General features: G+C 41.3%; 2 protein-coding genes across 9 annotated transcripts in view; one reads left to right on the top strand and one right to left on the bottom strand.

Moving 5' to 3' along the window:
* Positions 1-7,257: 7,257 nt before the first annotated feature.
* Positions 7,258-14,554, top strand: brd7 (bromodomain containing 7). 6 transcript variants are annotated; one of them, XM_088412806.1, is made up of 17 exons: positions 7,258-7,388; positions 8,068-8,261; positions 8,320-8,413; positions 8,484-8,544; positions 8,686-8,830; positions 9,472-9,582; positions 9,657-9,820; positions 10,547-10,655; positions 10,745-10,823; positions 10,954-11,061; positions 11,138-11,273; positions 11,824-11,935; positions 12,025-12,063; positions 13,138-13,204; positions 13,287-13,421; positions 13,598-13,729; positions 14,381-14,554. In XM_088412806.1, the coding sequence occupies exons 1-17, from the start codon at positions 7,340-7,342 to the stop codon at positions 14,449-14,451; spliced, it is 1,806 nt and encodes a 601-aa protein (XP_088268932.1). In that variant the 5' UTR covers positions 7,258-7,339; the 3' UTR covers positions 14,452-14,554. The 6 variants fall into 6 exon arrangements, with proteins under 6 accessions (XP_088268932.1, XP_088268931.1, XP_088268930.1 ...); XM_088412805.1 differs by having other exon boundaries at positions 13,284-13,421; XM_088412804.1 differs by having other exon boundaries at positions 12,022-12,063.
* adcy7 (adenylate cyclase 7) overlaps positions 14,316-27,024 on the bottom strand; it is a 40,708-nt gene continuing 27,999 nt past the window's right edge. For 2 of the 3 annotated variants that reach the window (XM_088412800.1, XM_088412801.1), the window contains exons 10-27: positions 26,493-26,625; positions 25,946-26,134; positions 25,810-25,853; positions 25,600-25,659; positions 24,298-24,375; positions 23,876-23,945; positions 23,701-23,798; positions 23,544-23,628; positions 21,977-22,114; positions 21,786-21,887; positions 20,534-20,730; positions 18,931-19,042; positions 18,697-18,855; positions 18,473-18,619; positions 18,295-18,402; positions 17,158-17,272; positions 15,794-15,918; positions 14,316-15,702 (exon numbers count right to left, since the gene is read on the bottom strand). In XM_088412800.1, coding sequence (XP_088268926.1) covers positions 15,556-15,702; positions 15,794-15,918; positions 17,158-17,272; positions 18,295-18,402; positions 18,473-18,619; positions 18,697-18,855; positions 18,931-19,042; positions 20,534-20,730; positions 21,786-21,887; positions 21,977-22,114; positions 23,544-23,628; positions 23,701-23,798; positions 23,876-23,945; positions 24,298-24,375; positions 25,600-25,659; positions 25,810-25,853; positions 25,946-26,134; positions 26,493-26,625 — 2,107 coding nt within the window. In that variant the 3' untranslated portion in view covers positions 14,316-15,555. The remainder of the gene's footprint in view (positions 15,703-15,793; positions 15,919-17,157; positions 17,273-18,294; positions 18,403-18,472; positions 18,620-18,696; positions 18,856-18,930; positions 19,043-20,533; positions 20,731-21,785; positions 21,888-21,976; positions 22,115-23,543; positions 23,629-23,700; positions 23,799-23,875; positions 23,946-24,297; positions 24,376-25,599; positions 25,660-25,809; positions 25,854-25,945; positions 26,135-26,492; positions 26,626-27,024) is intronic. The other variant, XM_088412802.1, reaches the window with a different exon arrangement.

Below are 27,024 nucleotides of genomic sequence, written 5' to 3'. Positions count from 1 at the left end.
GCTTTCATTCAAAATTCTAAAACTCAACTGAGCTAAGTGTTCATGTGATCCAGGATGTGAGTGTGAAGAAGATCTTGGAGTCAGGCTCTAATGAATAAATGTACAGTGCAATGAAAATATTTTTAGAGATAGATATTTTAAAATTCGTGAAACATTATGGTGTATTTTCAAACTTTATTGCTGCTATGTGCATTTACTTAAAATGGCGTTTGAGGCAAGGCTCTGAGGTTTATTTGTTGACAGGTTTACTGGGACGTGCTAGCTAGCTAGCTAGTCCGATAAAATCACGTTAGGAATGGTGCATCATTTACTAATCCCTTTTGTCATACATTTTGATTAAAATTTTAATCTTTTTGGCTGCTTCAAAACGAAAATGCGAAATCTTAAACGAACAAAAAATCTAAAACTGCCACTCAGGCAAAACTTTATGTGTGAGAAATTCACTTTGCAGTAACCCCTCCCCTTAATTTTCGGGTCAAAAAATAGACACTTCCCAGTTAAGGAAGATGGTGAAATATTGGCTAGCTTTTATGGGGCAGGCTAATTTCAGCTAGCATAGATAAACAGTTGAGGAAATTACTATTTTTTTTTTTAATAGAAAATGTCTTTTGTTGAAAGCAAGTCATAGATGTCACCAAGACACCCCTCGTAAGCAGTGGCTAAATTTTATGGGACAGGCTAATTTCAGCTAGCATAGAAAAACAGTTTGGAAAATGCCTGTAAATTTTTATTCAAGGAATAGTTTGTTGAAGTTAAGTCACACACATTACTAATACACCTGGTGTTTGGTTCTAAGTGCACCAAAGCTTATAGAATATTTGTTTCAAATGCTAAATAAAACATACATGCGAATGAGTGTCAGCACATAGCGGTAGCGCTCCTTTAATATGCTACTCTCCCGCCTCACTATTCAAATGTTCGTTTTGATGTCGGCTTTTTAACGAGCCACGTCTGGAAAACGCTGACTTTCGCCAGAAAATGACGACAGCGCCTCCCCGTCGCGGGAATGCTGTTTGGATTGTCGAGTGTCAACAATCAAAGTGCTCCTCCAGCAAGTCTTTTTACTCCCTTTCAGCCATTTTTTCTTCGTGACATTTTTGCAAATATTGTAATGTTTTTTCGTCGAATGCTGTGTTCAATAGTCAGCGGCATGAATGCTGGGCTATAATTGGTCTATCTAGCGCAGGGGTTTTCAAATACAAATTCCAGAACACAACAATGAGTAAAAGCTTCCTTCAACAAAATCTCTAAGCAGAGCATGTTTTTCATCCAACAACAAAGGTTTAAAAAATGTTATTTCAGTGAAATATCACAAATCCATAACTAGTTGTGGAATTTCGGAAACACCGATATTTTCTTCAATTACTTGTTCATTTTAATGTCTGGTGCCGCTAAACTGTAAAAGGGACTAACAAAAAAAATGTGGGAATGCCTAAAAGCACCATTTTGACGATGTCATAGCTAATTAAGCAAGAAACCATTCAATAATTTTGATTATTTACAAGAAAACTGTTGAAAAATGTCTCGATCAGCTCTTGAATTTATTAACTCATGAGCTGTTCTTGTTGTCATTGCTATATTTGTTTGAAGTAACAAATGTACTTTTCGTTGTACTGCGCATTTGAAATAAAACCAGGGTGGAGTCTTACGAGACTATATCAGGAAGGGGTTAAAAACATAGTCCCTTTCAAAATAAAACACAAATTCTAAACATCAAAGAACAATAAAACTGTCCAACATTGTTCAATGTCCAACATAGTGAGGACATTTTGAAGAAGCGAGGACATTTTGGCCGGTCCTCACTTATTCAGACCTTTTTTGGAGGATCAAGGCTTACTTTTAGTCTTAAGTTTGATTTGGGTTAGGGTTGAGGTTAGGGTGAGGGTTATGCAATTGTATCTGTTGGAAAAGCTTAGGGTTAGGAGCTAGAAAATATTAACCGTCAATGAATGTCCTCACAAAAATTGCTGTACAAACGTGTGTAGCGTGTGTGTTTTTGTTCATTTTCTGGGTTTTTCTATCTATGTCAGGGGCTCTTTTTTGCTGGCCACATTATGAAGAACTGTTAACACAATCATAACAGTTCCTGGAATGTGCTCTTATTGTGAAAGGCAACGCACACTACTTGCGGTAATACGTGTAAATTACTTCATGAGTGATGCGTTAAGTTTCAGTAGTAAACATCAGGTGTGCGATTACTCACTTCGTCAGATGCAATCTTCGCTTTCAGTCGATGAGCGAGACTTGATTGCCCCTTGCGCAAGCCAGGTGAACCAGACTGCCGGAACGAACACAAGTCAACGCAAAATTAATATGTTTCAGGCATCCAGAGGAAATGATAAAGATGAACATATTTTCATGGACCACAAATGTGGCTTTTGGGCTTTTTCGAACGCGGTTGGCATGGAGACCAGTCGCGGTCCGCATATGCTGATACAACCAAAACGCAAGGAAGTGTACCTAATATTGTGCCCACTGGACAAAGAATTGGAACATTAGCATCATCAAAAATGTGAATGTTCCACATGGGTGACTGTATGACGGTGAGTGTTGACAGCTTGGTGATCTGTGGTGGTTTGTGTGTGTGTGTGTGTGCATGTGTGTGTGTGTGTGTGGGGGGGGGGGGGGGGGGGGGTGCGCCCCTTTACAGTTGGACTGGTTCAGTGAAGCGAGAGTGGATCTGTCATAGACTGCACACCCCCAATTCAGAGCTGAGGGATTTGTTAGCCCCTCTATAATAAGCAGAGCACTCTTCATTTCAACACCTTTGCCCCCAGCCCCCCCTCCCTCTTTTTTTTTTTTTTGCCTTGACAAGCCACTGAACTGTGCAGGACTGTCAACACTTCTGGTGGTGCACAGTTTCTAGCAGTGTATACAATACGCATTCAAAGTATTGAAATAAAAAAATAATATCATAAATAAAAAATATTATTTAGGAAAAACATAAAATGATAAAATTAAGAGAATGAAGTGTGGAATTATAAATACAAACGGGACCTGAAGTCGCAGGACCAGACACATTATGAAATGTGTGACATAATCAAAGGTGTAGCCAGAAAAACAAAAAACAAAAAAAACAATCCGGCAGGGGGGGGGCACCATGTAGCTCCACCCCATCCCAATTATAATTTATTTGCCAATTGGTTGATCAATAAATAGTTGACAAATAATTTGATGATCAATTAGTTGTCGATTAAATCTGACAGGCCTAGTTTAAGAATATTATATTATAACGCTGGAAGTAAACAAAGTTAGAGCATGCAATGCATAGCTGTCATGTTTAAAAAGCCTTATTGAGGTTTGTGTATGTTTGTGTCCGGGTGTGTGAGCGCGCACGCTGCCTCATTCAATCACTGTAATGTATATTTCACTTTTATCATGTTGTATATATAAGACATCATGCTCTACTTTTTTGTAATGTATTATTCTGTTTCTGGAGACTCAATTATCACTGAGGGTTCTTTAAAAAGGAGGCGAGCGTCATGTCACACACAACAGGGAGATGCTCCTGCGTGTGCATGCGTGCGTGAGACACAGCGAGACGGTACAATAAAGGTGTGTGTGTGTGTGTGTGTGTGTGTGTGTGTTAAGACCAGGGATTTCTGACAATCACAGCCTCGATTCTCCTCCCGAGCATCTGAAGACAGATGGGGGTCTTGGGCTGGGGGAGGGGGGGGGGGGGGGGGGGGGCGTTCAAAGGGGTAGCGAACGTGGTGACGACTGTGCGTCAGATCCTTTTGCGTTTGAAAAGTTGATTCGAGAGCAGAAGAAAGCCTTAATGAAAAAGTAAGGGGTCCAAACGTGCTGCCAGCTCCAAAAAAAAAAAAAAAACGTTCACCCCCATAGAGTAGCAGGACTCCCCACCCCCAACCCCCCCCACACCCCTTTCCCTTTTAGGTTCCCTCAAAGAAACAAACTCAGTCACAGTAATCATACTATTGGGTCACACTGAAAAAAACAAACAATATATTGTTTGTTATACGCTATTAACAAAGAGGGTAACAGTCTGCCGGTGTATTTTTGCCCAAACTTCCACCACCACTAGAGGGTGACATTTAACTTTTTTTTTCTGCCTCGTTCGTCAGGCGCTGATCTACTTCTGTCTGCACTCGTGCAATTTTTATTTCTGTCGTTCTACAGCTACACTGCAATTGAAACATTACCTAGTAATATAAGTGTAATACGAAAACCGTGCCAGCTAAGGGGTTTAAACCTAAGCTATATATAATACACCATCATGTTTAATACAGGGATTGAGAGTGCAATAAGCAATCCTGTCCACGGCATTATCATCCTTTACATGACTCTCAAATGGTGAAATTCGATCTCAAAGCACCGATTAACTTTGATGAAATTCCATCTCAAAGCACCGATTATTGGTATACAGTATGTGCGCCACGATTTATTGTGACTTTAGTTGACATCTTTTGAATTTTGTCTGTCATTTTAAAGTTTCACATAACTGATGTTTTTTTTTTCTACTTATATCTCATAACTCCTTTTGACAACTTAACAAAAAAAGTGTCCTGTGATCCCGCAAAGCATCAACATTCGCCCCGCTGATCCGAATAAAAGGAGCTACGTGATAGTGAAATTCCGAGACGGGGAGAAATGGAACATCAACGCGATGGGATGACGATAATTGTCTGGTTTGGGCCGAGCTCGACCCGGCCGGCGGGTGAAGCGCAATTACCGGCGGCCATTATTGTCCTGTGCCTGCGGCGTGTAGGGAGGGCATTACAAAAGGTGCGAGTGGACAAAAGCGAAGCGCGGAGGTGGGAGCCCCCGTCACGCTGCTTTTTGCCATCAGTCCTGACAGATGGTGTCGGCCCCGGCGATGACTTTCTTCAAAGGGCCTGTGTAATGTGATGCCGCATCACAGCCGCATAAACACATGCACGCACAAGCACGCACAAAAATAATCATAAAAAAAAACAAAAAAAACATTAGGTAGGATTGCTTGCTTGGCTTCTCTTCCTTTGAAGGAATCTAGTGATAAATGTTCCTTTTATCACAGTTGAAAAAGAGCATGTTCATGTTTAAAGCTCTGCCCCCACATTGACTTATTTTGCGATACCGCTTTTCTCCTGTTTTTAAAGCAAAGCGTTTTATTCTGATGTCAAAATTGGGCTTCAGTCACAGCAATGAACAGCATTTAATTTAAAGTTTTATCAATTTCCTGGGTCAGATGTTGGCTTTCACAAAGGATACACATAGTAATTCATGGCAACATTGGCATGGAAGTTTTATAATGGAGTCCCTCAGGGATTGATACTCGGTCCTTTATTTTTTTAATAATCCATAAATCATACTATCAACTATCGTCATTGTTGTTTTCTTTTATGAATTTTTGAACTCCATACCTTTGGGAACTGACATTTTGAGATACAGTATATGCAAAACTGACCTTTGCAGTATAATGTTCAGTTTCATTCTGTGTTTCAAAAAAGTGCAGTGAAAAATGAAAGGATAGCAATTCACTGCATTTGACATTGCTTCTCGGTTTTTCATCCTTAACCAAATCCCCAGTAAATTTTGCTTTTTCAACAAGTGGTCCCCTTCTTTATGAATGACCGTTTGTATAATTTTAACGATCATCTTTATTTGATTTGATTTTTTTAACTGTGCCCAAGATTTCATTGCTTTCTTTTCGAGAAAATTTGACTTTTGACAAATCTCTCCCTATAAAATTTGGTCTGGGAGAGAAATTTATTGGCTGGCAAAGCACATTTGAGTCAGCTTGTTTTATTGTTTTTTTTTTTAATTTGATCTTTAGGAACAGCAACTGTGTCAGGCTGTCAGCGTCAAAGTATGCCGTGTGATTTACGTTTATCGCGCCAGTCCATATGGCACAAACGAGCAATGCTAGCTAGCAGCTATATAATGCTAAACAGCACCCAGGCAGGGTTTATTTTGAAGTTGACCTTCTCACCGCATTTCCGCCATGTTTTACTGTCATGCAAAGCATTAACAGTTGTTGCTGGTTCGACATATTTTTCTGAGGTGTACACACAATTCACAAAGGATGCCATAAAGTTTTTAATTCTTAGCCTTAATTGAGATGAACTGATATGAAGGACATTGGTCCTGCCATTCTCAGGCGCCGGTTTCAGGACACCACTTTAAGTTTGAATGAAAATACAATTACAAATATCGAGTCAGCAACAAAATCTGGATGTTATGTTTGACTCACCTCTCAACTATGCACAAGAACATTGGTAGAACTGTCTTTTTTCATCCTAAAAATATTGCAAGGATTTAGCCCATTTTACCCATATAGTCTACAATAACAGCTCTTCAAAATGTGTTTTATTCTATATATCTGTTTGACTATATGCAAACGCATACTTCAAAAAACTAAAATCACTTTTTTAACACTCAAATCTGAATGATTGAATATCAATATGAATCTGAATCAAAGCTTTCTGGAAATGGTGTGCCAACAAAGATACTTTTTGAGAAAGAAGATAGGAGGAGGAATAAGATGAGGAGGGGGGGATGTGTGACTTCAAAACCTCACATGAAAAGGAATGAATAATTGCATACACTGTTGTTTTTTTGGTGCTTACGATTGAAATCGGTGGAGCAGGAAAGCTTTGATTTCACCCAGCCTTCCTGAAGAGCTGAAGACCACCCCTCGTGAGTCCACTGAGAGGAGGGGAGGGGTAAAGGTCCTATCCCCTTCCAAGAATTCCTCATTTCTGTTAAAATGGTAAAAAAAAAAAAATGGGGAGCTGACTATAATCGAAAGTCTTACAGATAGAAACGTCAGTCCAAAATATCTAGACATAGTATTACATTTAAAGAGTGTCCAGTGCACTGCAATTAGAACACATTTCTTTACATTATAGCCAACTACAAAATTAAATCGCCCGTGGCAGTTACCTGAGTTGGGAAGCCTGTAATAGTTGGAGACAAATAATAAGTTGTTGTTAGTCAGTGTCTGGTAGGCATTGGAACATCTCCTATTAGCTTTGACAGTAGAAGTAAGGGTTAGTCAATAAATATTAGTGTTTGTGTTGTGGGAATAGGGTTTGAGCTGTGGTTGTCTCTACTGCAACTAATGTAGGCCCATAAACTCGCATAACATCTGGAGCATACCTCATCATTTGAAGGCCCCTGTGGCACGCAGAGCGGACTGCACATTAGTGCACCCAAAGGATTTTTTGAGCGATTTCGCTCTCTGCTGGCGAAGGGAAAAAACAGAAAATAGAAACTCCAGGCGCAGTGCCGCCGCCTCGCCTTCAGGTGGCGATCGAGGGTGCACTTTTTCAGAGCTTCCTGTCAGACGGATGAAAGTCGCCGGCGGTGAGCTTACTGCCTGAGCAAAATACAAACAATGGGAAAGAAACATAAGAAACACAAGTCGGATAAACACGCATATGAAGGTATGGAATCAACGTTTGTATTTAACATCTAACGATTCGTTCTTTTCGGCATTTTCGATAACATCAATATGGCCAGGCTCGAATGCACGGTCGGATTCTGCACCGAGTGATTAGCATCGATGCTAATGTCAACGCTAAGATATACCTTTTAAAATCGCGTTAATGAAAGAAATCAGTTTGGTGGAAAAATATAGCTTCAAAACGTCCCGGTCTATATCTTATTTTTCTGTTTTGGTAATTACGTGTTTGTCGCTGTCGTTACCGGAGAGCAGCAGCTTGCATTTTAATGGTGTTTGCCATTAGTTGGGTTGTTAGCATGTCTCTATGGACTTTTTCGTTATTTGTCCAACATTAGCAAGTCTATACTTGTCGTTGCTATGTAACTATCGCATCGTTGCGGAAGTAAAAACTACCGATTAACAGACGCAAAAGAATCTTAAAAAAATCGAGTGACGTCTATTTAAGTAGTAATCGATAAATAATTCTACCAGACTTACTGTTATTTATGAATGTCAACTCCAGTTATGCCATAGTGTGGCCTAATGTACAAGATGTGTTCCAGTTCATTGAGTGATTTTTATTTTTTTATTTCACGTTAATTGTGCCTGGTTAGATTTTGGTGTCCATACAAAACATGAACATTGTCATGTTGCACGCCTCTCATTGCTGTTTTGTGCAGAATACACAGAGAGACCACTCAAGCTGGTCTTAAAAGTGTCGGGCAATGAGGTGACCACGGGGAGCTCCAGTCGGGACACTTTTTACGATGACCAGTCTCCGGAGTGTGATAAGACCAAAGACAAGAAGAAGAAGAAGAAAAAGGACAAAGAAAGGAACTGTGCCACACCCGACAGCGACAAAGGAAAGAAGAAGGTAATACAGCTTCTGTTCTTTTGGTTCGTTCGATACATTTTTTTTTTTCAAATGGTAGATAATCAAAAAGAAAAAGGGCCATGATGCGGATGCAGAAGACGAACGGGAAAACTGCAGGACTCCCATCCGATCAGAACTGGATAAACTAGAAGGTATTGTAAACCAAATGGAGGTCTTCTTTTCAGTTTACTTTATATATTTTTTTCAAACGACATTTTACAGCTGAGAAAGAACAAACCCCTCTACAGGAAGCACTGAACCAGCTCATCAGACAACTCCAAAGGTATGCCACCATTTTGTAGACGTACTATGTAAAGTGTAAAAGTGGTACCGTAACCAACCAGCTGGAAGTAATTCTAGTTGTGTTGTGCCTGGATACTTTTTCTGTTAAAAATAATACTTTTTGCTCCCTTGTCGTGGACAGGAAGGACCCAAGTGCTTTTTTCACCTTCCCCGTGACGAACCTGATTGCTCCAGGCTACTCTGCCATCATTAAGCAGCCCATGGATTTCAGCACCATGAAGGAAAAAGTGAAGAAACAGTGCTATGCTTCTTTGGATGAGCTCAAGGTATGAGTATGTGCTGGAAATACATTTCATCGCGTCAAAGTATTTAAAGATCATTTTCCAAATCTTTTTTTTTTTTTCAAATATATGTTAAAGGTTATTCCAAAATTATTGAAACTCCAACTCCAATGGGGGACCACTTATCCTCACTATGGTTTTGAGAAGCCTATCTCAGCTGTCTTTTGGCAATAGCCAGCCAATAACAGGGCTCACAAAAATGAGCAACCATTTACACGCACAAACACACCTAAGGACAATTTAGAGTACCCAATAAACCTACTGTGCAGGTTTTTGGATTGTGAGAGGAAACCTGAGTACCTTTAGAAAATCTACACAGGCATGGGGAGAATATGCAAATTCTACATAGAAAGGCCCAGAGTCAAACCCTCGACCTCTGAACTGTGAGGTGGATGTACTAACCAGTCTTCCAATTTGTTGTCTTTTCACATAAAAACAAAAAAATGCAATTTTTCTCAAAGCCTCTCGCCAATTTGTTTAAAGTTAACATCGATCAGGATAGTTTTGAAAACAATTTTCAGATCTTTCCGACTCAAATGAATCACAGAGGATTTTAGTTCAGCGTTCAGCTTTTCCATGCAATTTACACAAACGGATTTCTCCACTTATTAATGCTGTTGTCGTAGGCCGACTTCAGGACTATGTGCGAGAACGCCATGACGTACAACAAGCCCGAAACCATCTACCACAAAGCCGCTCGCAAGCTGCTGCATTCGGGCATGAAGATCCTCAGCAAGGTACACAAACGCCAGCCTACCACATCGGGGCAGCAGAACGCTTTAGAACATTTGTGCCGTTCCTTCACCTACAGGAGCGCCTGGAAAGCCTGAAGCAGAGCATTGAGTTCATGTCCGGTCTGGATCCCACTGACAAAGACGCCGGGAAGTGGCAGGAGCGAGGAGCGGCCTGCCTGGTGACCAAAAGAGAAGCCAGCACAGAGGGCAGCGAGCGCTCGCAGACGCCTGGCACGCCCAGGTGCCCTTCAAACCCCTTTCTGTTATCGCACAACTCAGTGTCTGCCTTTTTTTTTTTTTGCCGTGATACCCCCTTAAAATGCTATTGCGTGGAGCCACAGGCGGAGAACGCCAGGAATGTCTTTAAGCTTGTGCGGTCTTGTTCTGTGACGTCTTTGTGTGTCGTCAGAACGACAGATGTGCAAAAACAATTTTCCCCGTAAGATACACGGAATTCTTAAGTCCTACAGTTCGATTATCTATTAACATTTGGCTGTTATTTAGCACCCACAACAAAGGCGCACCTTTTGGAATTGGAATGCATCTATAGCTAAATGCTGACATAATAACTGATGGTTTGTCAACTCATTCACTGCCAATGATGACTATAGACATCAAAAATGCATTTTTACAGGACTGACAGTTAATAACTTCATTAACTGCCATTGACGAGGAAATTATCCTGAGAGCCAACCTATTGATTTGTGTATCAATTCTTAGAATGTTGGAATTCACCGGTTCAACTCATTATGAGGTGTTTCTTTATTTACGATATTGGTTGTTGTGAGCAGGTTGGGTGTTAGCAAGTTAGCTGTTAGCATTCTACCTTTCAAGTAAAAGGTTCAAGTTATTTTGAGTTTAGCTACAACAAAAGATGTCCAAACGCTGCACATTATACTTTGGACAGACTGAAGGCTAGCACAACAAAGAAACATTTTTTTTTTCTTTTTTCTAATTCACCCGACAGACAAGACAAGGACACCAAGGAAGACGAAGCTGAGAAAGAGCTTGAGGAAATCCGCAAGGTCATCGAAGAGACCGGGGGGAAACTGTCCAATCGGGTGCTGCAGTGCGACGTGAGCAAACATGTCGTGACATGATGCGACTACTAGCTTTGTAGAGGTCTGTGTCAATTATAAGATTTTTTTTTTTTTTTTCTTCTCAGTTGGAATTTAGCAGGCAGAGGCAGTCTGATGGTTCCACCACTTTGGCTTTTGTCAATCCAGCTGATCCATCAGCAGGAGGTAAAAGCATCAAGAACCACTGCAGTGATACTTGAGCAGCTCATGGAATTAGATGAACCCGGTTTCATATAAATAAATAAGCAAAGATCTCACATCAGAGCTTAAACAGTTCATGTGATTCCCCCCCCAGAAGCGGGATACTGCCCGGTGAAGTTGGGTATGATGTCCACCCGCCTGCAGAGCGGCGTTAACTGCCTCCAGGGCTTCCGGGAGGACAAGAGGAACCGCGTCACTCCAGGTACCCCCTAAAAAAACAACTCAGTCGGGGGATCAAGTTCTCCGCCACCACAAAACATTTTTTGTCCGCTCGGCAGTGTCCTACATGAACTACGGGCCGTTCACGTCCTATGCGCCCGCCTATGACTCCAGCTTCTCCAATGTGAGTAAGGACGACTCGGATCTTATCTACAGCCTCTACGGGGATGAGCCCAGCCTGCAGGGTTCCGACAGGTCAGTTTATCTTTCCCCATTGCGTGTTATAAATTGTCCTTCGGTGTGATTGGATGTGTGATTGTGGTTGTTCACCGCGTGCCCTGCGATTGGCTGGCAACAAGTTCTGAGTGTCTTCCACCCAAGTGAGGATATGCGGCTTTAGAAAATGCATCGCTTATGAAAAAAAAATGATAGTAACGGCAATCATGAAGAATATAAAGAATTAAACTGCATCAACCTGGCCACTACTGGGAAGCAGTATTAAAGTCACAAAGACTCAAATGAAGAATTTCACCGCTATTCTTTTGAGTAAACAATGCGTATTTTTCTATGCGACGTTTGACGGTAATCTTCGAGTGGGATAATGATTCCAGCGAGCTAACGCAAGTTGAATTCTCATGCTAATTAGTGTTTATGCAACCTAGCAAGACGCACAACTTAACAAGTCATGACCCGCTTGATTTCGACCGCCTTGACTTTGCATAAAATGTAATACCTGTGACTTAGTCTCACCTCAGTGCCGTAAAATTGAGTCACTTGTTAATGAGATCCCTACTTCATTTGGCAGCTTGTCAGAGTTCCTGTCCAAGTCGGATGAGTACATATACAAGATGGCCGACAACCTCCTGGACGCCATGACGAATGGCGAGCATTCGAAAATGCTGAAGGAGACAGAACAAGTGAGCTTTTGATTTCTTTTTTAATATAGTGTCCTAAATTGGCATAGCACAAGAGGAACTTGATTTGTGTGTGTGTGTGTACCCAGCAGGTGGAGGAGCCTTCACAAGAGGACAAAGCTGATCCAGAGGTGAGTCGAATGTGTGAGCGGGGGCCCGATTCGACGGGTCCACGCACCTGTTTGACGCCTCTCACATTCCAGCGCAAAATGTCAGTGAAAATGGGAGCGGGGCGGAAAAAAAAAAAAGCCTCACCAGCATGTGGTGTTGGGAAGTCAAAGCGCATGTTCTCCTGAGCAGCTGTGTCAACATGGCGGCCGCTCGCTGTGATCCAAATGGAAACATCTTCAAAACAGGGCCAGCCGAGACCCCGGAGGGGAGTTTTGTGTTTTCATTGGCCGCCTGCTGAATGCCCCCCTCGCAGCGCGCGCGCACTTACTCGCTCTTGTTTGCCATTCTTGGCCTCCCTCCAGTTCACTCAGATTATTACTACGCGTATGCGTTGCTGACAGACAGTTTGTCATCGACGTTATGAAGAAATGTTGATTTGGTTACAGAAAAAGAACATTCAGTTCACATTTGTGCATTATGAAGAGTTAATAGCGTTAACTAACTTGTTTTTTTTCCGTGGTATGAGCTTGTTTAGATTTGTTTCTAATCTTTTATACACACAGAAGACCAAATAACAGTTCTATTTCATTTTTTTCCCCTCCAGAAACGGATTTTTAGGCAAATATTTCCCTATAAATTATGGTGTGACACAAATTTTGCTAGTTGAAACAGCTTGTTGAAAAGTGATCAGTGGTAATGGCGACCGACAACCAGATGGTTTTTTTTTTGTTTTTGTTTTTTTTTTTTACACAAAGGCACTCAATTGACCATAAATTCCCACCTATATGTATATATAAAACAATTACTTATAGTCCAGTGCGGCATCTGCAGTTTTTTTTTTAACTAGACACCTGGGGATCATCTGCCCCGGTAGGCTTTCATTCGGGCGTGTTACTGTTGTGCTGGGGCAGTGCTCTAAAAATCTGAGTCTCGTTTTAGCCCCAGAGTCATGATAGACATGTGATGTGAAACCTGCTTCAGGGAAAGAATTTGAACAAAATCCCTGAAAGTACTTCCCCCCCAAGAAAAAAAATATCCTTTCATGTTTCCTACATGGAATGCTTTTTCCCCCCTCCCTCTTCTTTTCCCTCCAGGCAATCCAACCCGACGCTCCGGATGGCAGTAAAAGGGAGCCTCTCGGTGCCGAGGACCTCGCCGACGGTATAACAAAGCATCAACACGAGAGACATGATGTACCTCATCCAGGATCAATAACATTGATCGCGCGTTGTCGTGGCAGCAGACGTGCAGCAGAAACTGGACCAGACCACGCGGCTCCTGCGGGAGCTGCAGGAGGCGCAGAGGGAACGTCTGAGTGCCAAACAGCCGCCCAACATGATTTGCTTGCTGGCGCCTAACACCAAGGAGCTGGAACTAGGTTAATATATTATCAACATTACAGTTACTATCATCATTACATACTATTATTATTTTATGACTTCTCACTTCTGGACTAGATTTCGGTGTCACGTCGGGAAGCCCGCCAGTGGGCGAATAGCAAAATCTTACTTCACGAATTGCATATTCAAACGGGGTTTTTGTCTGTCCGCGCAGCTGAGAAGGTGACGTGCAACCTGGCCGAGCTGACTGGCCGAGTGGCCCCGTGCGACGTCAGCAGCGTTTGGGCCATCAGGAAGGCCATGGGCATCTCTCTCCCTCCGGACCCCTTTGTAGACCTCACCACCGGTGAATATATGTCTTTTCTAATTCACGCAGTTTTTGCAGTGCCGGTGATGACAAGGTGGGATTAAAAGGTCGCGAGCGCAATGGAAAATACATAGGGGAATGCGCCGCATGACAGTAAAACACGCAGCCTAACGTGGTAAAAAAGCCAGACTGGGCATACCAAATAATAATGCATGGACACAAACGCTTTCATTTTGAAGGTCTTCCTGAGAGCACGTTGCAACGACTTAATTTTAATTTTCATTCTAATACTCTGTAAACGCAGCCCTACAAAGAGTAATTCAGGATGCATTATCTGGTGATATTTTTAGTTTCCCAGTTGAAGAAATAAATACTAAAATGTATGCTCATCAGACTGTAAATAAAATAAATAACACAGAAATTACACCAATCATCGTAAGTTAACTCGAGATGTGTGCATTTTGTTTGCCTATTGGCTACAATTTGAACAATTAAATAACTACAAAATTGATCTCAGCTGATGCTAACTATAAGCAGTATTTTATGTTCATTAGTTATGTCAGGAATTTTCAAAGTGGATACAGATTTCCTTTTAGTTGTATCGTACAGAAAATAAACCGTATCATTCTGTGTGAAAATGATTTATTAATCAGTTTTGAAACTCACCTAAATGTCCTGGATGTGTTTCAGTGCATGAGATGGCTGAACCCATGGACACCGCGCCAAGTTGTCAGGATGCACTGCCCATCACTGCTGTTTAATAACTTAAAAACATTTTTGTACAAAAAAAAAAAATCCCCATTGTGTGACATTCAGTAAACTTTTTTTTTTTAAATTAATAAACCATACACCTATTGTGAATAATTTGTTTAGACCATTTTGTTCACGCGCAAGATAAATCAACATAGCCACACACTTCGAGACAAAATGGCGGTGGACTAAGGCCACGAGATGAATGCTCCGGCGGAGAAGCGACATGCTTCACAAGTTAGCGATTAGCGAACATGATCACATGCTTGTCGATGACATAGCTATACACATTGTCCCATTAAAAGAAACACACCAAACATGACGTGCACAAACACAACACGTGTGTGTCTTGCTCATTACACAGTAACAAAGCTGAGAAAATGATCCACAAACAGAATCTTCTTGTATCAGAGACAAAATGTCTACACGCAAAAAAAAAGGTTTAGTACATTAGATTTTTTTCCACATTCATTAAAGTACAAAAGCTCTAACATGTCCTTCAAGTTGTGTGTATTTTGGGGACCCACAACATGAGTACCCCAAATCAGCCGCGCAACTTCAGTTTAGAAGTTTTGGGTGGGCATGTCATGACAAAAAAAAAGTTCAATGAGTAAGTATGCGCAAAACGTAACGAGAAATCGAGCCATCCAATTTCCTACTGGGGAATTTAAACACCTGACAAAGCGGAATTGGATCTTTAAAGTCCACTGCCGTCAAAGGTAGTGAATGAGTTAAAGGGGAGTACCGTCATCATCATTTTCTTGGATCTCGAGTGTATCCCAGCCGGCATCAGAAATATGGATCCAGGCAACGTAGTGGGGAAATCCCAAAATCCAGCAAGATTGTTTATGAAGAAAAGTTGCGGCAAAAAAAAACAAAAAAACAACCAACTTGTGCCGTAAAATGCACAGGTATTTTGTGCGCAGATGTTTTTCATTGATTTGCTCCTGTTTGCAGTAAAAAAAAAAAAATCCATCTTGTGGCTTTCCGGCGTATATGGGACATTATTTCCTGTGTGTGCAGCGCCACCGCTGGACCTGATCGGTATTGCAGTCAATGGCGCGCTTGAACACTTGCCTTGTGCGTCCGACGGAGCGTTTCTCGCGCTCCGGATCTCAGCTGAGGCCCATGCCTTGCTGCTTGCTGCTGTCCGTGCACACGAAGAAGGTCTTGAGCTCGCCTTTGCCTTTCACGCTGATGAAGCCGCGACACTCGCACGAGTAGCCCAGCCTGTGCAGAACCTCCGACGTCTCCTCGGTAACCTGCCCGCACGCAATTTGCCATTGACTTTTTTTTTCCCGTGCGCTTGCGAGGAATGAGCCACTCGCAACGCAAATCACGTTTTGGACGTACTTGGATTTTTCCCAACTCGCCGGTGCTCTCCATCCTGCTGGCCACGTTGACCGTGTTGCCCCAGATGTCGTACTGTGGCTTCCTGGCCCCGATCACGCCGGCGATCACCGGCCCGTGGTTGATACCTGCCCAACAACAATGAAGCCAAAGCGCAAATTTCCTTAGGTGGCAAACTTCCCACGTGGGTTTCGGGGAATAATTGTTTTTTTCCTCTTGATGGAAGCAGCGATTGAACTCGCTTTTTTAAAATGCTATTATTTCTTTTAAGTTTGTCTTTCGGAAAAATGATAAAATCCTAAAGGGACAATGTGTAAGATTTAGACCGTTTTTTCCCATTACGGACAGCAGGAGGTGCTGCATTTCCCATTGTCTGTAGCTACAACAAACATGGCAGCTTCCGGAGGAGTGCCACTCCCCATGTAATATAATTTCACGATAACTCGACCTAAAATTATATTTAAAACATACTGTCTGTCGTTAATAACACATTTATTTGCAAGTTTTTGACATTTATAATCATTTAATTTATTCCTTTTAAATGAAAAGCGGTCTAAATCTTAAACCTTTAAGAGGAAGAAAAAAAAAATCAAGGAAAAAAGCAAGGCAAAGCTGCAATAAAGTTACGGTGATAAATCAAAATTCACAAAAAAAAATTGAAAAATAGAGTTATTATATCAGTTTTTTAACTGCTAGCTGAGCAGTTTAACTCTTGTGGCATTAAGTTACAAATTTTTAAAGAAGATTTTTATAGCAGTCCCTGGCGAAACATTCATGTTTTCACAATTTGGACATGGACTCAACAGGAAATGTGCAGGAAACCATTTTTGGCTTGAAAAAGTTGATTAGCGTCAAAGATCAAATCTTTGTATTAAATAGTCAATTCAGGTATTTTATCAGTTAAAAAAAAAAAAAAAAAACTAGCAAATGTAATTTTTAGTTCAAACATCAGAAAAATGTTTCAAAGATTAGAGGTTTTCCAAAAATTATCATAGCTGGGAGTCCAAAATAAAAAATGTCTGCACTCCCAAAATGTTTGATGTCATGCTTCTGTGAAACTTCTGAAAGGCTGTATTATACTGTATGACCTCGGACGTTGGAAAGCTGCTAAGCTGACTCGTTGTTTATACAGAAGAGAAAAAAAAAATACCCAGAAGGCAGCTCACTACCTCCATTCTGAATTGCTACCATTAATTCACAGCAGCAGCGCAGGAAAAAATGATGTCTATTCCAGACGGTGCGAAAGACGATAAATCAAGCGCGCGGGATTGTAAAACGCTGATGAAATTTGGCAGCGGGGAGGTCACGGGAGCTCGCCGCTCGCAGAGCCAGATGACATAAGCTTTCCCGGCCGTCCTCGCACTCACCCACGCGCAGCCTGAAGCTGTTGAAGGAATGCCGGTTGATGCCGTCCAACTTGCCCATGAGCGCCACGGCAAACTCCACCATGATGCCGATCTGCGCCTGCTGCCGCTCTCGGTCCTGGAGGGCAAAATGTGCTTGGGAAATGTCTCTCAAAAGTCATATGAAACGCATGGAAATAAGTAGAGGTGAGGAAAACAATAGCTGTCAAGTGCCACTGGGTGACACTAGCGCTTCCTGTTTACTTAGTTCACCACCACTTTAGCCGCTTTACTATGTTATGCATAAAAAGAACTAAGACTTTTTTTTTCTATTACGCACATTTAAGAAGGTCTCCCAGCAAGATGCAAGTTCTTTGAAAAACACATTTCGCATTTAACATAAAACAATCATAAACAAAATCGGGAAACTCTCAGAGAAAAAAAAAACACAAAGGGAAGAAATCTTTTTTTATGTTTACAAAACTACATTTTTGGGGATATCTTTTTCAATGGACTTTTTTTTTGTTATTTGTGTCTCCAACAACCAAGAAATGCAAGGAATTCTTTTTTTTAACTGAATGACAATATCTTAGCTGAGCCAATAAAGAGATGAAAATATTATTTGCATTTTGAAGGTCTATTTTCTTATATTTATATCCATTTTAATTTGATCTTGCACGTATAATCATCATGTAAATTGATATATTTGTAATAATTCTACTCTTGTTACTTGTGTTTCCTTTATTTAGCGGTTTTTGTTTTAATATTGAATAGTGTTACTATAGTTTCACTCTGGACCTCACCATATATTTACTGTTCACAGGTTTGCATATATATATATATATATATATATATATATATATATATATATATATATATATTTTTTTTTTTTTTTTAATATTTTGTATTTGTGTTTTGGAGGCGGGGTCCCTTTTTACTCAGTTTTTCCCGGGAAACCCATATTGAACGTTTACCTTATAGTGCGAAATATACGATAAGTCAATAATTTGACAAACTAACACCCACACGGGTGGACTGACCAATAGATTTTTGAAAAGAAAAATATAAAACGTTACCAAAATTTGACTTTAGCGTTTCCGATAAACACCGGCAATATTTAACATTCCCCCCAAGGCGCGCGTTTAAAACGGGCCGGCCCACCTGGTTGTTCTCCTGACCGAGTGTCCCGCTGAGGCCCGCCGCCGCCATGTAGGTGCTGCCGATGGTCTTGATCTTCTCCACGCCGCTGAACTTGGGCTTGGACAGCAGCTGTCGGAACAGCGGCGCGGCGCCGTCAGCCGACGGCGCGTAAGCAAAACGGGGCGGCGGGACAGCCGACCTCGTCAAAGTCGGCGATGATCTCGTTGAGGAGCCTCAGGCACTCCAGACCTTCCTTGTTGATGTCGCACTCGGTGTAGAACTCCTTGAAGTCGGGTACCGATGCGAACATCACGCACACGCAGTCGTACGATTTGTAATAGAGATCCTGTCCGGTGGCGGAAGGAGATTGACACGACGCCGTTTCGGCTTCACGCGTTCGCATCCTTCCAGTCGGCATCTCACCTCGTTTTTTTTGTTCTCGCCCACGAAGAGCGAGGCCACGTGGGCCGGCAGTACGTTCTCAAGGAGAAGGCGGTTCAGGTTCTCCCGGGTCTCAATCTCGTCCTGTTCCGTGCGGTTCTTGTACTTGAGCAGGAAGTCCTGGCGGAAGCACGACTCGTTCTGACAAAACGCACACATACCGGGATTGGTTTGGAAACCATGACGGCGATGATGAAGAGTGGAATCGGCGAGCACCTGCTGCGAGATGATGAGCATGGTGACCAGGAACAAGGTGATGTAGATGCAGCTCATCACCTGGGGGTGCTTGACCAGGCCCACCAGATGTACCATGGAATCGTCCGCGAGGCTGCCCGAAACAAAAACAACTTGAACACTTGGAAGACTTTTTCTTTTTGTGAGGACATTTAAATATATAAATTTCCTTCATAGCTCTCGTTTAATGTTTCGCGTCGGTAAAAGAGTTGTATGCATATTTTAACACGGGCTTATGTAAACAAACAACAAAGCTAGTTCCGTACCAATTTTCCATCACAAAGCGATTGGGTGCTTATTTAGCAACTTTCAGCAGCAAAACGATTTACTGCTTTTACTTACACATTTTACACTTTTATCTACACGTTTTGCCTCTTGCATTTGACCAAAACTGACATAACATGTGCCCCAATCTCAGGTAAAAACACAATCACAGTTCAGCTAGTGAAAAGGTGATGAGTCATCGGTTGTTATCCGAGCCTTGAGCTCAAACGTCATTTTCTAGTCAATAGCAAGTGGCAAAGCGTGTTTTTTGAAAGTCATTATTTTACACAGGATACAATACAGTAAAGAAAATGATTACAGGTATGAAACATTCATGTTTTACTGCTGAAGATGTCTGGAATAGTTGTTTGACTGCTTAACCTGCTTACCGTTTTACTTTTTTTATATTGATATTTTACTATTAATTATATTACTATTTATGACATTGATTTGTCTGCTAAATAGTTAACTATCAGACTATATTTGACTGATATAAGTGCCAATTACCAATTTAATTAATTGACTAGTTATTCAATTACTTCAACAACTAACTAGCTGGCCTGGTAGCTAGCTAACCGTTAGACTAACTAAAGTAATAGAACTATTTTTTCTATTTAAACCAACAAAGTTAGTGGCCAACTTATCACAGTGATGTATTGTACTACCCAAGCGACAAACTAATAAGTAGCTATTTACAATTACGAACCATTTATGCTAATTATTATAATTGGTCGTGTCATTAGGTACACAAATAATTGCATTTTTTAAATTCTTTGTGCAGTGTTGGGTCCAAATCTGGACCTTCAACAACAAAGATGTGTTACATTAAAGAAAAGCACTGAAAACAACACTAGGGAGCTGAAATTTCAACCAGATGGTGACATCATGTCGAAGTTCAAAATGGCATGACCGCTTGGTTATCACACTTTAATAGTGTGACATCCCTTGGCTAAAATACTGCAAGTAGAATGTGGGAGAAATTACAATACCGCACACTGTTTAAATTGGCCTTGAGACTGTGTCAAAATTTTGAGCCACTTGTTTTAGTAATAAAAGGAAAGTCCACTTATTTTGCCATTTATATTTGCCACTTCAGTGATCTTCAGTAAACCGCAAACGTGTTTTTAAATGTATTCTTTCTACGTGAAAAAATATTTTGCAATCAAATATTACCCAAAGCTGAATTAGTGGACTATCCCCTTAAGGTTGCGTCACACTTTTGTGGCTCTAAATCCATCCTATCACGTTTCTACACTGCTTTTCTTTCTTCTTTTTTGAATCCTTAATATATTCGTGATCTTATCGTCGCATCGAGTCCCACCTGCTGCAGTTGCTCTCTCCTGTAATCTGAGCGTGGAGGACGTCTGCATAGGCCATAAAGAGGCTCTTGTTGGTGCTGAGGATGATGATGTAGTAGGCGCTGGACGCCACGGCGAGGAAGAGCACTTTGAGCTCCAAGCTAACCCGCAGAAACACGCCGCAAGCCATCAGCGACAGGATGCAGCAATACACAGAGTACTGGCGGAAGAGGCATAGTGGAGACAAAGAATCTGTATAACAAGTACACATTTAAAGAAGAAGTCAACCCACATTTGTTTTTGTCAATATGTCCTATTTACCCCCACCAGTCCAAATATGGGAAATTTAAATAAGTGTTGAGCCGTTAGGGGTGACACAGGTGGTGACCAACGACAGACGAGAATGATGGTACAAATCGACTGTCCCGTCGGCCTTAGTTGTCGTTTTTGAAACGTTTTTGTCATTCGTGTGGACCAACACAGATATTTTAATCATTTTCTGCAAACGCAAAATTAATAAGAATGTCGACTAGAGGGGTACAGAGTACATACTGTATTATAAAAAAGATGTTAAACCCTATTTAGCTTCCAAATACCTAATAAATGATGAATGGGAAACTCTTTAAATCATGTAAATGTAAAAAAATGGATGACCCCAGGGAAAAGGCTTTGTTTTTGTCATGAAGTGTAGTTGCCATGAAATAAGAATTTCTCTTTGGTTTTTTTAATAGGCACTTTGCTGCACTAATAGAGAAGCACTGGGGGAGGGGGCTGCATTGAAAAACATAGCTGTACAATTGATTAAAAATGATTTAAAACCACGTTCCAATAAAAAGTAATTTTTGAGTAATATTGTCCTGCAAATCACATTACATGCGCTCAAGGCTCAGCTAACCAATCAATCAGGGCTAACCTGTTTCAGGGTTTGGTCATGTAAGATCTGCAACCTGAGTGGCAGATGGAAAATAAAATTCATTTAAATCATTAATTAAAAAAAAAATTTAAATAGAGATTTAATTTAGATACATTAAAAAAATAAATTGAAATTAAAAACGTGGTCCTCTGCTTATTACAAAATGCATGAAAAACATAATTGTACCACTGATGGAAAACTCATTATCTAAATTAATGTCCAAAGGGAAAAAAAAAAAAAAAAAAGTCCAATTTGACTTGATCGGTGAGGCTATATTAAGATTATATTAGATTTAACCCCCCCTTTAAAAGTAGTTTCAACCTTCTTTTTCCATTCTAGCCATAAAGTGCTATTCCCCTCACAGGCAAATAATAGAGTCCTCCTCCTTGCAATCCCAGTCGCTGGGAGTCATTTGCGTGACCCAGGGCGGGAACGTCTCCACTGGAACATTCTGGAAAATATGCCTGGATGAAGCATTACAGGAAAGAGGAAAAAGATGATTGGAAAAGTGAAATGTGCCAAAGAGCAAAGCATGGATTTTTCTTTTGCTCACCAGGTTGAAGAGCGCCAAAACAACGATGACGGCGGTGGTGAGAGCGGCCAAGGGGAGGCGCACGCATGGCTTCTTCACCGCCGCCTCGGAGACGGACGCCAGCCACTGGCAGCCTGACAGCTTCTCTGGAAACATGCGCTACACGCGCACAAGTTACATGGAGAATGAAGATATCTGATTTCAAGGACGCGAGACGCTAAGGGCGGAGTTAGTCATTTGGGGCCCCCAAGGCAAACCCGGACAGGGGGGCCATCTTCAAACATTTCCAGTATGTTTATTAGAAATGAGACGAGATTAAAACACCGCAAGGTGGCTCGTTCCTACACCGCAGGAGAGCTATTTTTGGGGGGCTTGTTGGACCTCAAGTTCAATGGGATATACAAGAGAATGCACTGCATGACAGGAAAACATGCCGCCAAAACGTGGTGAGAAGGCCAGCCAATGTCTTCAAAATAAACTATACTATGGTGACCTATGGTTGCAAATGCCTTGAATGCTTTTATTTTGAAGTTCTTCTACTGCACAAACTATTGAGTGAGTCGCGACTCTCAAATGGCGTACGAGACAACATTGCGGCTCTTAGCATAAATTAGCCACTAGCTAGCAGCGTTTGAGTTTAACTCTTTCAGTGCCAAGCCGAATCAATCCGATTTCAAGTATTTTGAAGAACCTTTCAAGGCTGGCAGAATATTGTATTGTGTGCAGACATTGGTCGTACCACACGAAAGATCAGATTCCTTTCAGTTAATAGACTTAGTCGAAAGTGCACTTTTTAATGCTGACATCCTGACACGCCCGCTGTTCTACTGATCACTTTTGAACACAACAGGCTGAGTAAAAAGTGTCTTCTGTGGGTCCGACGCCGCAAAAATTAAAAAAAAAGATTGTATTAGGAAGGGAGATGTTTAAAATCTAAATTTAAGTTAAAAAAAATTATCAAAAAAATTACATTTGGTCAATCTTTGTTATGAGGGGATGTGTTATTTGGTCTTCTGTGTTTTTCACCAAACAAGAAATATAGTATATATACAGTAGTAGTTTTATTTTTATTCGAACTACTGAATCGTAGCAGTCCTAAGGACAAATACAGGCTGTGCTTGTTACTTTCAAATCACTTGTTTGGCGACATTTTGGTTTTCCGGATAGCATATCAGACAGACTGTTTGTAAACACTGAGGAAAAAAAAAATTTACACCAACCACTCAGCTAACACAAGCTGCATGCATTTTGTGAAATCAAACATCTGCAAAATGAGCCAGTAACAAAAGTGCCTCTCCTATTTATGCTTACATTTGCACATTAAAATTTTAATATCCTCGCAGTCTGCTAAACAAATGAAAACGGCAGCATTTACTGTATAATGGGCATTATTTCAAATGAAAAACTTTGCCAAATCTCATCTTGTCTCGTGGACTTAATTTTGCGAGAAGTCTCGTTCCATCCCGAATGTTTTTATTATCAACTACAAAGTGTGAATTTGAGAAAATTCTCCCGGGATCTACTGTATGTGAAACAAAGTTATCTATTATGTAAACCAATGTCCGAGGCAGCGGCTTAGCGCACCGACCTGTATGTGCGCTGCGAAACAGATGGCCAGGATCAGCAGCAGGACGCAAGCCAACACCGCAAACGTCACGCCGAGTATCTGCCGACTGACAGTTAACAAAAGCCACCTTCATTTTTCCGCGCATGTTCGACTTGCTGCTTATGGCGCTCATACTCACTCCTTTGTTACAAGCATCTGGATGGAAAAGATGCAGAGGAAGATGAAGGCGGCGCAGCCCACGTAGTGCTTGAACATGGGCAAGTCCAAGGCTCGGTACTTTTGAGACAGTGACGAGAGTTTGAATGGGAAGCGAAAAGAGAAGAATGTGGGAGAGAGATTTGAGCTCATCTTACCTGTTTTTCAAGGTCTTTCTTTGGAAACCATATGGCTAAACTGCCACTCTCCTCAGACTTGTACCATTGTCTTGGAAAAGAGGAGGGATCAAATAAAATATTACATTATTAAGCGAAGCCGCTGCGGTCTAAAAGCAGCATTATCTTTTGTTGAATTATATCTTCAGCTGTTTTTCTATGAATGCATGTTTTGCAAATGTGGGAGGTTAGGGAAGGGATACTCCACTTAGACCTTTTTACATTGTTATTTTATTGTTTATTTAATTAATTTAATACATGTATTTATTTATCTTCTGGGATGAAAGTTGAAACTTTAAAAAGGCTTTATGATGGTGGCGTTTTCAAGCCGGAATGCTCTCATTCATTATTTTCTATGGGGTTTGAGATTTTTACATTTGAGGTTGCCTATGGAGTGGACCTACTTGCTGCCCAGTTCATCTATGGTAGTGGTCATCTCGTTGTGCAGCTCCTCGTCAAAACGACTCTTCTGTGATTTGTTCCTGCGAAGAAGAAGCAGATGCCATTAAGGAGAAAAAAAAAAATAAGACGTTGGGCCTGGGATGGGGGGTTAATGGCCGCTGTGTGCACATTAGTCAGAGCGAAAAAGGAGACTTTATAGATCGTGCCCGTGGTGCACACAGAGAGGGAGGGTGTTAACCGGATGCTGTGAGTTAGATGAAGGTTGCAGGGGGCTATGGGAAGCCCCCTTACGCTAATCTGGCAGGAAGGAAGCCGTCGCACAGATGTGCACAGCAGATACATGCCCCGCCCAGGTTAGAGCTCAGGAGAGCACGTCGGCACGATCCTGAGAGGAGGCAAGGAGGTGTCACGTGGTGAGTAGGAAGAAATGTGCAATGGCCTTTCCGAGGTTAGTGTGGGGACACTGGGATCCACCGCTCAGTAGTTCTCAACCAACTTCGAGTTATTTACTTAAAATCAATTCTTGTATTTCCTCAAATTGTGGCCAGATCACTAAAAGTACTAAGCAGGAACGGTGAGCTGAAGGTGAGAGCTTCATTTAATCAGGCCATAGCCTTGTCTAATGGAAGAAAGTGATGTCGCCCTCTTGTGGCATTGGTCAAAATGACAAGTATATTATTGTGGTCAATACATTAGTTAATTGGCAGGATTATACACTCAAAACGTTTCTGAAATTTACACATGACGCCACGTCAAATTGATTCAGGATGTTGTTATTATTCGAGAAAAACAAACATAACACACAAATGTACATTAAGTATAGCTTTCACTACGCTGTGCGTGACTTTCAAATTAAAAACAAAACAAAACTGTTTTTGCCACTTTTGGATAAAGGCATATCCATCTGGGTCATATTGACTGAGTCATTACTGCTATTTTTATGGAAATTACATAACATATCAAAAGAAAATTTGGATTCAGATTATACACATTTCAAACATGTTTGGGTGACTAAATACGCCCTGAGACTAATTGCTGTTCCTTTCATCCAAACATAACTGGAGGGTTACGATTTCAGGACCTTTCGGACAATTTGTTTTTCTTACAAAATGATCGAACTGATGATTCACACCAACGAGGAAACGTTCCAAAGCACCCGTGAAGCCCATTGGCCACTATTTGCGGAAATACAACCAATCATTGTTGAATTCAATAAACAGTCAGAGTGGCGCTTTTTATCAAAAGGACATGTTTGCTCATTTCAGGCTGAGAACTCCTGCACTATGCCAGGGGCCCAAACTCACTTATGGCTGCTGAACGGGGGCGTGGCCAAGGAGTATCGCTCTTCTAGTGACTCATCAAAGCTGTCATAGGAGGAGTGCAACAAGTAACACAAAACACATCACAAACATAGCAGGTATGGTACAATGGAAAATTTGATTTCAGCAAAACATATTTGTACCATCATTGACTATACTGCTATGCATGATCAAAAAAAAAAAAAAAAATATTACCTTTCAGTAATCTTGGAGCTGGGCGCTGTCCGCAGAGGGATATCCTGAAAAACATGCATTATTTATTGCTCTGGTCTTTTTTTCTATAGACGGAGGTGGCAATTATCACGGATAATATTTCTGCGGTCCCGCTTACTTTTGAGAGCGTCATCCCGTTGCCAAGGGGGTCCACGGCAAAGCCCTCTCGGCTCTGCAGGTGAGCAAATGGCTTGACGGCCCCCCAGGACTCCAGGTAGCGCGTCATGCGCACAGACGCCCGCATTTTCAGACCGTCGTTCACCCGAGGCTTGGGGACGCTGCGGCCGCTCTGCGTCGGATCTTTGGACTCGGAGATACACGATATCTTTGAAAATCTTACCCAGTGGCAGCTGTCTTGAGTAAAGATCTCAAATGCAGCATTATCGTCATTATAAAACATATTCAAATTAAATGTGGAAAAATGCACTGCGTTTCTTTAATTGCTACCATTTTCTTTTCCACTTCACTTGGAGCACCTGCAAATCAAGCAACCTCTTTGTTTGACCTTTACAGTGAGCAGTATATTCACGTTATGATCATCCTCCATACACCTACACTTCATGGATATACATATATAAATAGTCTTTTTAAAAGGGATGTTTTCAAGTGCACGCATAACAAGCATCAAGTGGATTTTCAAGTGACACGGAAGGTCGTAAACTCACCCGAGGGTCAATAACGAGGTAGGTTCTGACGTTCAGCTCCTTGAGGTATTGATCCCGAAGCTGCCCGTTGCCCTCCTCTACTTCGTACGCCTTGTTCAAGTGCTTCAGTGTCGCCTCGGTGATGTGAACACGTCTATAATGGAACAGAATGATGTTGGGTTTTGTCTGTCACTGCTTTTGACATTTAGGAAACAAAAAAAATGCAACAAAACGACAAGGCTTGTCGTGGCTTCCGATCAAAATGCGAGTTTTGAGAATGAAATATTATTTCTAGACAATATAAAAACACATTTTTAGATAAACAGTACTCACTAGTTGTCAAATGTTCCACGTTAAAAAAAATCTTAAAACATTTATTCAAAGGGTTAGGGTTTTATATATATAAAACTAGTCTAATGGAGAGCCGCAGTTATATTAGCTGCAGCCAGAAGTGTAATTAAAGCAAAGCCTGTAGCTGACCAAACATGATAACAATTAAAGCTTACACTTAAAATTCCAATCTATAACAAAAGAAATCTAGGTGAGAGATTTA

The sequence above is a fragment of the Hippichthys cyanospilos genome, chromosome 4, assembly GCF_059441005.1.
Source record: "Hippichthys cyanospilos isolate Australia breed blue-spotted pipefish chromosome 4, RoL_Hcya_1.0, whole genome shotgun sequence".
Classification (NCBI taxonomy): domain Eukaryota; kingdom Metazoa; phylum Chordata; class Actinopteri; order Syngnathiformes; family Syngnathidae; genus Hippichthys; species Hippichthys cyanospilos.
This window is presented reverse-complemented; position numbering and strand designations above follow the sequence as displayed.

What these genes read in the sequence shown, in the direction of transcription:
- brd7 (XM_088412803.1), top strand. Translation starts at nt 7,340, where the DNA reads ATGGGAAAGAAACATAAGAAACACAAGTCGGATAAACACGCATATGAA. An exon ending in CTTCTTTGGATGAGCTCAAG is followed by an intron (nt 8,831 to 9,471) that starts GTATGAGTATGT and finishes CTGTTGTCGTAG; the next exon opens with GCCGACTTCAGGACTATGTG. An exon ending in ATCGGGTGCTGCAGTGCGAC is followed by an intron (nt 10,656 to 10,744) that starts GTGAGCAAACAT and finishes TTTTCTTCTCAG; the next exon opens with TTGGAATTTAGCAGGCAGAG.